The sequence below is a fragment of the Prunus dulcis genome, chromosome 6 (genome assembly GCF_902201215.1).
Source record: "Prunus dulcis chromosome 6, ALMONDv2, whole genome shotgun sequence".
Taxonomy (NCBI): Eukaryota; Viridiplantae; Streptophyta; class Magnoliopsida; order Rosales; family Rosaceae; genus Prunus; species Prunus dulcis.
The window spans coordinates 18,067,283-18,078,990 of NC_047655.1; the positions used below are offsets into that span (position 1 = coordinate 18,067,283).

At 38.7% G+C, this 11,708-nt stretch overlaps 2 protein-coding genes across 2 annotated transcripts; one reads left to right on the forward strand and one right to left on the reverse strand.

Moving 5' to 3' along the window:
* Positions 1–8,041: 8,041 nt before the first annotated feature.
* On the forward strand, positions 8,042–8,399 carry LOC117632161 (cysteine-rich and transmembrane domain-containing protein WIH2-like). The gene has a single exon (XM_034365578.1). It carries the CDS (start codon positions 8,115–8,117, stop codon positions 8,340–8,342), a length of 228 nt encoding a protein of 75 aa, XP_034221469.1. The 5' UTR covers positions 8,042–8,114; the 3' UTR covers positions 8,343–8,399.
* A 479-nt stretch (positions 8,400–8,878) lies between these two features.
* Positions 8,879–10,801, reverse strand: LOC117631564 (probable xyloglucan galactosyltransferase GT17). The gene has a single exon (XM_034364795.1). It carries the CDS (start codon positions 10,712–10,714, stop codon positions 9,242–9,244), a length of 1,473 nt encoding a protein of 490 aa, XP_034220686.1. The 5' UTR covers positions 10,715–10,801; the 3' UTR covers positions 8,879–9,241.
* Positions 10,802–11,708: the final 907 nt, after the last annotated feature.

An 11,708-nucleotide genomic window follows, 5' to 3' on the forward strand; every position in this document is an offset into this window, starting at 1 on the left:
ATACTTCACTGGGAGAAGGATTTTTATCATTGGGTGTCTTGATCAAATTAAAAGGCATTTACTTTTGGCACCAAGTCGAAAAGAACCAGCTGGATAAGGCACACAAATATCATTTTTTTGTGATAACAATGATCCACCATCAAGAAAAAGGCTAGTTCCCTTTGCTGACTTGTGGAAGTCAAGAAATGCTACTCGTCATATGGGGTGGAGGAAAGGCTCAAGACAACCAACTTGTTCAAACCAGTGATGTTGCTATAGCAATTAAAAGAAAGGGGTGGCTCATATGATTCCTAAGTCTTTATGGCCTCTAAGACAAGAATTGCAGCTGAAGACAAATATTTTAAATAAAAAAAAACAAAGATTTCTTTGTGGTGGAAAAATGTACCACATAAAGGCTTGAAGACAATATTATTGTACAGGGAGCTTGAGGCTCCAGAAGACAATATTCTTTGTGGTGGAAAAAGCTCCCACCGCGTGAGGCTCCAGAAGGGAAGAAACAATATGGTTTCTTTTTTGATACAAAACTGAAGTTTCTCATGGCCTAATGGTCTAATGTCAAAATAGATATCAAGACACAATGGGTTCATCTCATATCTCAAGTCCCGACGTCTCCAGAACTCACATCTCAAGATTCGGTGGTATTAAATACGATGGGCTCATTCCATTATCTCCATCCCAATAGACTTATAGAGTAAAAAAAATCCGGTTGGTGAACAGTCGGTGCAAAGTCTCAGGTCCACAAATTATGGAATAATGGGCTTAAATTCTAAAATGTCCATTAATTCCTAAATCAACAAATTGAAGCCCAAGTGGTACAAAACCACATCAAAGGCCCAAGTGGTACAAAACCAGGCAAGTTAAATCAAATTTTTTGGAACTACGTCGGTTTGATCCCGTTAAGGGTACGTAGGTAGTCTAACATCCCAATAGTTGGAACCGCAACCAAATTTAAATCCCTGGTTTATCTTAACCAAATTTTGCCAAAACACTTTCCCAAGTGCAATTGTCAATTTTAGGAAAAATTAATGGGATAATCAAAATACTCATTATTTTTCTTGGACATTGACAACAAGAAAAGTGGTACAAAACCATCCAATATTTCAGGGGTCATCTACCCATGCAAATTTCAATGAAATTATATCCAAATCCCTCAAACACAAATTCTCAATTAGTAGGCCACACTTAACTATTAATTTCCAAATTTTCTCATGGATTATTTATCTATGAAAATCTTAAAATCTCCAAAACTGTCTCAAAGACACAAATTCTTAATTAGTGGGCCACACTTACCTGCTAATTTCCAAATCTTAAAACCGAACTACGTTGGTTTGATCCCTTCGAAAGGGTACGTAGGCAACTAGAGATTCAATCTTGATGCAATCGTCCAAAACACAATTCCATATCGAATCCCTGGTTTATTCAAACTAAATTCACTCAAACGCTTCTCAATACAATTCAAATCAAATTTCCCTTGCAATGAGTCATTTATTCATTGCGATTCTTTGAACTACGAGTGGCTTGATTCCAGCAAGGGATACATAGGCACCCTGAGGTTCGACTTAGGGGCAGCCGTAAAACCAAATGCAAACATTCTGTTTCTTTATGATGGAATCAAAGAGTGTTCCCTTGAATCAAAGGATTGTAATTAAAAGACACTACGTCTCGAATGGGTAGAACCTAAAATAATAAAACCTCATTAGTTAATTAGTGGTGATGAAATTATGTTGGGAGGTTCACATTTTCCTTCAACACTCTTTATATTTTTTTCCCATCCAGCAAACTATTTTTTCCCACCTTAAACCCTATATGCTGGTCTCTGTTGGGTTTTGTTCTTGCCTTTTGTTGTTGGGACTTGGCCTCTATCTTTTGTTAGGTGGTTTGTTGATTCTCTTTATTTGTTTAATTAGCACATTTCGCCAAAAAGAATGATATTTGAGAACTTATTGTCAAAGAATAGGTTGTTTTGTTAAATGTTAGAAGCTATTTGACTACACATGGACCTAAATATGATTTTTGTTTTCTTATTATTCATGTACTTTTGCTTTGTTAGAATGATCATTACTATGTTTAAATCAAAAAGAATGAATGAGCAAAACTAAAATAAAATCCTTTCATATTAAGCTTTATTGTATACTAAGGAAGGAGTCTCATTTAATTTATCGCCTAGGGTCACCCAAAAGTCAAGGCCGGCCCTGATATTTCTACCTTTTACTTAGATATCTTTTTTTTTTTTTTCCTTATGAAATAGGGAGAGAGGGAAACTTACTTAGGCATTCTCCAACGCATTTGGTCGTAAACCCAAATTTTTCCCCTTAAAAGTAACTACTTGAGTTTTGCCCGCACTCAAACTGTATTTTTCCCCAACCATCCACACTCAAATTTTAAGTCTGCAACTTTATTAAATTGTTTAAGAATAGTTTAAGTGTATTTTTTTTGCATGGATAACTTTTTTTCAATTAATCTTTTTAAATAACTTCATAATTTAATTTTTTGAACAATTTGACGTAAAAAAAAATTGAAATTTCACAAATATAATTTTATTCCAAAAGAAAACACACAACATAATTTAAACAAAAAAAAAAAAAAAGGATTGAAACAACTGTCGACCTCATTCACTATCTCCAAACCTCCTCCAAAGATGATTGATCAAATTATATCGGAAACTCTGATGCACATATGGAGATCGAACCCTATTATGATGAATCTTGTAATCAGAAAGAGTCTGTCTATCTTGGTCGTACTCGTATGTAATGCTTGCCTCAAGGTCATATTATCTTGCTTTAACCCTCCTGGATCGTTGTGGACACGTATTCTCATCATCAAATTCATCTTCAACATATTTGTACTCGTCCTTCACAATCATGTTGTGCAAAATTATACATGTCATCATGATTGAGTGGAGGTTATCCTTGCACCACATACGTGCAGGGCCCCAAACAATAGCCCATTGAGCCTGTAGTATTCCAAATACTCTTTCAACATCCTTCCTGTAGGCTTCTTGCATTTGTACAAAAAGTCTCTTCTTTGGGTTATCAGGAGAAGAGATTGTCTTCACCAAAGTAGCCCAATGGTGGTAGATCCCATGTGCCAAATAGTAGCCCAAATGGTATTGATTTCTATTGACAATATATTCAACCTAGGAAGCACTCTATGCACCACATCATTGAGCAGTGGGGAACGAGCTAAAATGTTGATATCATTGTTGGATCCAATAGCTTCGAAAAAGGCACGTCGTATCCATGTTTCATACTAGGCCACAACCTCTAGCACAATAGTGGGCTATTTTTTTTTTTTTTTACTGGTAAACTGGCCTACCCAAGCATCAGGCGCAGTTCTTCCATTCCCAGTGCATGTAGGCAAGACTTCCTAACATGCCTGGGAAGCCTTGATGGCTCGCCTTGTGCAAAAGCCTGTAAAGGTCATCTGGATTTGGAGATTTGAGGGACTATACATGGAAACAGAACAAAACTTATGGAGTGATTCAAGAGCTGTTATTTCACCCAATTTACAGTACTCATCAGTCGCGTCAGCCAAGCATTATCATGCGAGCATACGAAAGACAGCGGTTAACTTTTGCTCAGGAGATAGCCCTTGTTGATCGAGCTTGTATTTTTCTAGCGAAAGTATGGCTAGTGGTTGACAACATCATTCAAGATGCAGTAAAACAACTCTTTTCACATTCGGAACTGCCTACGAAAGTCCGTAGTATTAAAATGCGGCCTTTCAACGAAGTAGTCGGACATGAGACTGCGATGGTGATCTTCCCTCTCATGGTTCTTGTACTCACGACTGACTACCGACCCACCAAGTTTAGGGAGGTGATCGACTTCATTCTCCAATGATGTATGGTGGACAATGGCCTGTATCACTCTGTGATGATGTTTCTCATCATCTAAATCATCATCAAACATAATTAAAAAGATGGATCCATTGAAAGCTTGAAATGAGATGAAAAATATGAGAATGAAGAAGATGATGTGTTTGAAAATCAATGGTACTCTTCTTAAATAGACTTTATGGACATCTTCAACATGAAATTGAGAAAGGAAAAATAAATTGAGAAATAGAAAAAATATTTTTGATAGAATATTTGAGAAATGAGTGGCTATTTATAGAGTTTGGAGTGAGTTTTTGGCGTCGGATATGATTTAGATTAATTAAAAAATTTGTTTTGGCCATTAGATTTAATTTGGACCGTTGATTTGGGTTACTATTGAAATAAATAAATAAAGGAGATGTTTGAATTGTGTCGTTGGATTCCAACGGCAACATCACCAGCTTCAGACATGTGGCGCGACAACTTCTGCAGCACAGTAGCGGTGGGCCCCATTGTTTCCTCTTTGCACATGGGCTGCGTCATGGCTCAATGGGCTCCACACACAAAAATATTCCAGTCCAGGCAATAGCTAGTCTAGTATTCTGCCCTGATTGAGGTTTTCCTAAATTTTAGCCCCTTACTTTTCTTGGGTTGGGAGAGAAATTGAGCTCAAATTGAGAATTTTTTAGGTTTGACATGCTAGGTTGGAGGTGGCCTTAAATATCTTTTGAGAATTCTCAGATTCTTTTCTTAAGAGAGAGAAAAGCTTGAGACTTATACAATGATAGATAAATTCACAACCACCTATGTGGCATATTAATGGACCATACAATAAAGTTGAAAATTCAAACTGAACAAATGAACTAAATGACAAAAAAGAAGGGATTTAATTCAAACACCATTTTTGTAATGTTCCCAAAGTTGGAAGAAGTTTTAAGTTTGAATCTCCTCCCCATTGATTGAAAAATAGTCCCTATTCAGTTTCATGTGGGTCGTCATGGATATGGATTGACTAGTACTACACTTTAAAACTAGAGCATTTGCACACTTTTGAGAGTGGTTTGAAAATCTGCTAACTGTATAAGTGGTAAAGTAGGTAGGTATAATACTACTTTAAACTTCTGTACAGTCTACACATGAGTAGGCATCATATAATATCTAACAAAAATGCTTGTGTTAAACCCCAATTTTCATTATTTTGAAGAGTTGGTACATATTTGGACAACAATATAGTTATGGTAGCTTTATAATAAAGCAATTGCCTTGTCTCAAATTGATCAATCAATGAAAAAACTTGTTGTTGGTCCTTTTTCCGTCTCACGCTCCTTCTGATTGACGTGAGGTCGGCTTACTCGGTGGAGTTGAGAGTTCGTCCGATCAACACCAATGCCCCGATTGGATCATCTTGGCTCACGAAGAGGATTCCCTCAACTTCTGAACAAAATTGAAAGTTGAATCAGTTTGGCAGGATGGTGCGGGCCCAAGTTTGACAATATCCTTCAACTTCTCCTGGCAATGATTCACGATTCGCATAGGCGTGCCACTATTGGGTTCGAGACCAGTCCAATAGACCTAGTATAGATGATATAGTGAGTTGATGTGCTGTATTTGTGCTTTGTTCTAGACCTCTACTCAAGCCATCGTGCTCCAAGGGGAGTAGTTGCCTGGATTAGTTCCTTTCTATGCCTCAACTAAGAGGACTTTAATATTCTTTTGTTCGTGTGTATCAACTTGCAAAGTATGAGCAATACCTTGTCAAATAAGGGGAAAAACGGAGATCGTGGTTAGCAAAACCCTATTAAGGTTTAGAAACTTGGTTCAAATTCAAATAGTCCTCAGATTGTGCCAATAATCAATTTGGGCCTAATGAGATAGTTCAGGCCCAATCGACTTTCCAATCTTCGGACTGATACAGCCCTATTTGGGCCTAGACCCTTCCTTTGTGTCCGAATGACAAATTTAAAAGTGCGAGAAAAGGAAATTAAACTATCAAAGCATTTATCATATATATAAGCAATTAAATAACAAGTGCTTAATGGAATAGTTAAAGTTGATTTCGCGATCTCTTTATCTGATTTTAGCTTAACGGTGAAAGGAAGATAAGGGCTCTCAATTAATCCATTTAACTAACTTGAAATTTAAATTACAAGGCAAAGAAGGACAGGAGATTTCTCAATCCAGTCGGATAAGTACATGAATTCAAACTGATTATTTTTGAAAGAAAATCATACCATGAAGATGGCCAAGCATCAAAAGATAAACGCAAGAGTTGTCAACTGGTTATCTGAAAATTAGGCAAGTTGGTTTGAAAAGATCTTGAGTTCTTCAAGTATTTTCGAGACATTGCGTCTACTTTGGAGAGAGAGTCCTCTTCTTCTGTGGCGAAAGCTCTTTATTTATAGACAAGGAGAGAGCTTTAATGATAAACACTAAATAAAGGATATTGAGCTGCTATCCAAAGTCAGCTGCTGATCCACCGATCTGAACTGGTTCATAGGTGGAACGACGGGTTGTTTCTGACAAAAACCACCAGTCTTTCGCGATAGCCTTCTAATTTGAATCTGTTGTACTCAGAAATCTGGTTGGCAATTCGGCTCTTTCTGGTTATGGCGGCTTTTGTATAGCATGTTGCCTTGCTGGGCGAGAAAGAGGTCAAGTCATCATAAATGGTGACAATCTCCTTCAGACCCTCACGTGGGTCAATGTGTAACGGTTACCGATCTTTCTTTTTTAACTTTTGTGCGACTCAAAAAGCATGGGCTTCTTATCTTCGTGGGCTTTTATTGATTTCTTTTAATCCTTGGGCCCTATATGCGAAAGAGAACCCTTTGGCTTTTTAATTTTAAAAAAAAAGAAAAGAAGGATATTGGGTCTAGGCCTAAGAAATATATTATTTTGGGAAGTGGACCATTTTTGGTCTACTCTCCAAAATTGGGTACAAACATAGTCTAAAATATCGATAATATCGACGAAATATCGAGGATATTATCATTTTTACGAATCACGGATATTTCGGAGCCAAATTCCATGACATGATATAACTATGCCCTTCACAATAATGTAGCCATTTAAAACATCACCAATGCACATATAATTATGCCCAACATATCCATACACATATCGTACAAATATCAATAATATCGATGTCGATAATTTCGCTTATACTTCAGCAATATTTTGTCACAATATCGCTATAATATCGTTATAATATTGAAAATATCAAAAATATCGATGTAATGGAAAAAATGAAAAGAAAAAAAACACAAAAGGGATTCAAACCCTTGCCATTTCAATTCTCCAATGCCTTAACCACCATGTTGCTTATGTTTCTGTGATAATATGCTAAAATATGTATATTTATATTGTTTTGTTTTGAATAATTACATGCAAAACTATTTTGGTAATTTATCATTTGATGACTGCTCTTCACAATACACTTACTCTACACATAGAGATGATGAAGATAGTGAAAATTTTGAACATCATAAGAACTATGTGTGGTGCCAAGTCACTCATGTATCTTACCATGCAATGTACAAAGTGTAAAATATTGCAGTAANATCATTATATGTAAATGATTATGGTGTGTTTAATCTTTTTTCATTAATTACTACATATTTTCTACACTCATAATATTTGTTAGCTCGCTATATAATGAACTTAAATCAGTTAAACCTATCATGTAATGCATTTCCTTCTAATTTTTTGTGATAAACTAATAGATAATTGACTGAATAAACATTCTCCAAAGTTTCAATAAAATTTCAATAAAAATTTCCAAGTTTTTCTTACAATTTTCGTGGTTTTTATTCAATTTTTATCAATGTCGATAATATCTCGATATTTTCATCAAAATTTTTATATTTTTATACTATCGATATTTTCAAAACCATCGATATTTTAAACCTTGAATACAAACACTTGTGTACAAAATATTGTGCGAAGATCCGTTTTTGTTTTCCGAAAGTATCTGTAGTCCTCTTTCCAACGTAGGTACCTTGACCTGCGTGTCCAAAAGGCAAATGAGAACAAAGAACACTTCTAGAAGCCTTATGGTAGGCTTTTGCCGTGTGCCAATCTTGTGCTGTGATTTGTCTTCGCCACATAAACAAAGCTACACGCCGTGTCAACCGAGCTTCTAAGAAACAACGACTCCAACAATTCTCATCTGCTTTTCTTGCTATATAAGCTGCGCTTCATCTCATCAACTATCCATCCAAAATAACCAAAACACAAATACTTCTCTACCTTAATTTCATTATTTTCTTCTCTGTCTGAATATTAATATTCAAAGATCATGAGTTCATCAGCTAATAACTCCGGCGCAGCATACCCTTCCCCACCTCATTCCACAGCTCCAAGTCCTTATTTTGTGCAGGCCCCACCACCTGCTGGTTATCCAACAAGAGATGGCCCAAATCCCCATGGACATGCAGCTGTAGAAACTAAGTCAAAAGGTGATGGCTTCTGGAAGGGATGCTGTGCTGCCTTGTGCTGCTGTTGCGTTTTGGATGCATGTTTTTGAACATCATCCAGGAGATTCTTGAATTGCGAGCCCAATTATCCACATATATATATATATATATATATATATATATATTTCTTTCGGTTGTGAAGTATATTTTACACACGTTTTTCTTTGTCGTATGATAAAATAGAGATCCTAGCCGCTGTCCAATTCTTTGTCGTATAACTATTTTGTTATAATAAAATACCTTCATTTGTTGCCTTGTGTATTTCACTTGATTCCCTTATTAATTTTTTAACAGTTTCACATACTCTTTCCCGATAAGAAGACATTCCTCCTTCTGTCAAATTACAGTTTCACATATATATAAAAATAATTTATTTAAAAAATACAAAAAAATACTCCTTCACAAGTAGACTCATTTATGAAATTTGAATCACTACTTTCTTCTTCCATCAAAATGTAAGTATAGGCTAAATGCCAATAGACTCATTTTGTTCAAGAAAATACATTCAGACACTGAACTTCTAAATAAAAGCAACGAATGCAAAAAGTTTGTAGCTCAAGAAAAATACATTCAGACACAATCGAAATCCTATCATCAAACTCGTCATTAAAATTGTACTTCAACAATATAATCGCTTGATCAAGCTTCAAAATTGTACTTCAACAGTATAATCGGTTGACGAGAAAGTATTCTGTCTCAATCAATACAAATATGTGACTAATTAAAAAAAAATTAATTCTTTTTTTAAAATTTCTGAAGAATTAAATAGAAATGTTCTTTACAAAATAAGAAAAAGACGGTGAGTAATGGAGAACTGGACTGTCGGCAGGCTAAAAAGAAAAGGTCAATTAATTCATTGAACCTCCACCTTCTACGTCCCAATACTGTTCATCTCTCCCAAACTCAACACGCACACAATCCAATTCGCAGCTCCAAAAATTTAATTGAATTAATTCATCATTTCGCTCAAGTGGTTGGCCAGCGACGCAAGTGTCACGTCGACGGCGTCTCCGAACCCAACATCGGTGGCGTTCGGATGCGCGTAGGTAAGACTCGGGATCAAATCCACGAGCTTCTCGCGCATCGCCTTCACCTTCTCGCCCGATATCTTCAACAACTCGTCCTCTATCTTTCTACTCGCGGGGCTCTTCTCGTCGATATAAACCGAGTACGTTTTTACCTCTTCCGGTAAAAACCATTTATACTGCGTGTACGCCGTGTGCGGCGAAAAGAACACCGGTATGCAGCCGGCCAGCACCGAGTCAAACGTTGACCGACGAGTGAACGAGTCGCCGGGCGCCTGCAGGCAGAACGTCGACTCGGTCATAACCTTCAAGACCTCGCTCGGCTCGTGGCACTTGCTGGCCCCACTGGGCCCACAGTTCATGAGAAAGCACCGAGTCGACTCGCCGCATTGCCGTATGAACTCGTTCCGGATCGCCGCCTTCTCCAACCCCTTGCGGGGCCCGCCGATGAAGGAGAACAGGTTTGGCCGGTACATCTCCCGCACTTTGTTTTGCCACGTCAGTATCTCCTGCCACGTGGAGGGGTGGAAGTAGGAAGGGTAGGGTATGCCGTGCTGGTTTGAGCCTTGCCAGGGGTGCCGCTCCACGGTCAGCACCGACATGTTTTTGACAGCTGGTAAGTTGAGGAGGGAGTTGGCGCCGAAATCCGGACCGTCGGTGGCCCTCATGAAATCCCACGCGGTCCTCCCCAGGGCGATGAAGTGGTCCCTACCGCTATTCCTCCCCCACCAGGGTTGCGCCTGGAGGTGGTCAACGAGGTTAACGGCAAGCTCGTCGCGGGCGGTGAGGTTGGCCTCCTTGAACATGCTGGAGGCGTGGAGGCCGCCGTAGAAGGGGACGTAGAAGAGGGCGGCACGTGCGGGGTCGAGGGTGCGACAGGGGTGGTTCTCCACACGTGCGTGGAAGATCATCTCGGCGATGAACTGGTGGGTGGCGAACCAGGCGGCGGGGGAGCCAAGCTTGGGAAGGGGCTGGCCGAGGCCGCGATTTGCCACGTGGGGACACATGTCGGTGTACACGTTGAGGGTTTTGCAGCGGCTCAAGAGCCCGGTGTTGAACTTGGGCGGCAGAGGGTACACGTAGACTGCGACGCTTGGGTCGCACGTGGGAACCTTGAACGGCGATTTTGTGGGGGCGGCGGCGGCGAGATTGATGGTTTCGGCGTTTTCGGTTTTGTGAGCGAGATGGAGAACAGCGACATTGTTTGTGGTTTTGGGTGGGAACCAAAAGAGAAGAAGAAGAAGCCAAGAAGATAGGAAGATAAAAACTAAGGCAGCAAACTTTAAATTGGGATTGTTGAGTGAGAATTGGGTTTCTTTATATTTTGAATAATAGTACTTGTCTTTCTCCTCCTCCAAGGGAGTATTTGGAGGCGAGATTTGCTTTCTTGAAAACATGAAGAAGAAGAAGGTATGGCAATACTTAAAATTTTAGAGAGAGAAAGAGACTTGGTGAGTGCTAAGTAGCAGTGAGAGAGAGAAGACTCTGCGTTTCTGTAAAATAAAAGGAAAAAGAAAAAAGAAAAAGAAGCATCAAAGGTATTTGATTGGGTTGATGCATGGGCACAAAGTAGCAAAGTGGTCAGCAATCTTGGTGAGAAATTAATTAAGAAAGGTCAAGTGGTGGGGCCGACCGACAATGAAGGTTCTCTATTGTTCCGTTTCCGTCAGAGAACGCCTTCATTCATGGTAAAACAGTTCTTTTATTTTCGTGACTGTTTTTATTTTATTTTTTTATGTGATTGTTTACTTTCACAATACATTACACACATTGTGTTTGACGGTGGTGCAAGGGCATTTATGTCCTATCGCAATAGAAGAAATTTAAGAAGCTGTGGTGTGGTGTGGTGTGGCAGCACCAACTTGAATGAGACAAAAGGCAACGACTTAAAAGCACATGCATGCGTCTACGTGTCCTAATCTTGTGAGAGCGGTTACTCGCAATAAACATACATGGTGGCGACAACCATAACTTGACGAAATAAAGAAAAAAGGTAGGTGGGGCTGGGGCTGGGGCAGGGGCAGGAGGAATATGATTTTAAAAAGAGTTTCCGTGGAACATGTTGTGCAAGTTGTCTTTGATTGGGAAATAATTGAAAATGGAATGATTGATCTTCTTTTGTTCAATACAAATAAACAAATAAACAGAACATAACAGGCTAACAGGCTACCTGCACTGCAGGAAGAATGGCCAAAACATACTATTTTCTTAAAAACGGCTCTCTTTGGGGCATTTCAGCAAACACCACCTAGCCTTCAATGGATCAAAATCGGAGCTTCCATGGAAGATTCCGGGGGTTTACGTGTCCTACTCTGTGGATTCGACTTTGTTTGTCAAACATTTTATCATCATGAACATAAATATTAGTGACAGTAATTGAATATAACCCAA

What these genes read in the sequence shown, in the direction of transcription:
- LOC117632161 (XM_034365578.1), top strand. Translation starts at nt 8,115, where the DNA reads ATGAGTTCATCAGCTAATAACTCCGGCGCAGCATACCCTTCCCCACCT.
- LOC117631564 (XM_034364795.1), bottom strand. Translation starts at nt 10,714, where the DNA reads ATGTTTTCAAGAAAGCAAATCTCGCCTCCAAATACTCCCTTGGAGGAG.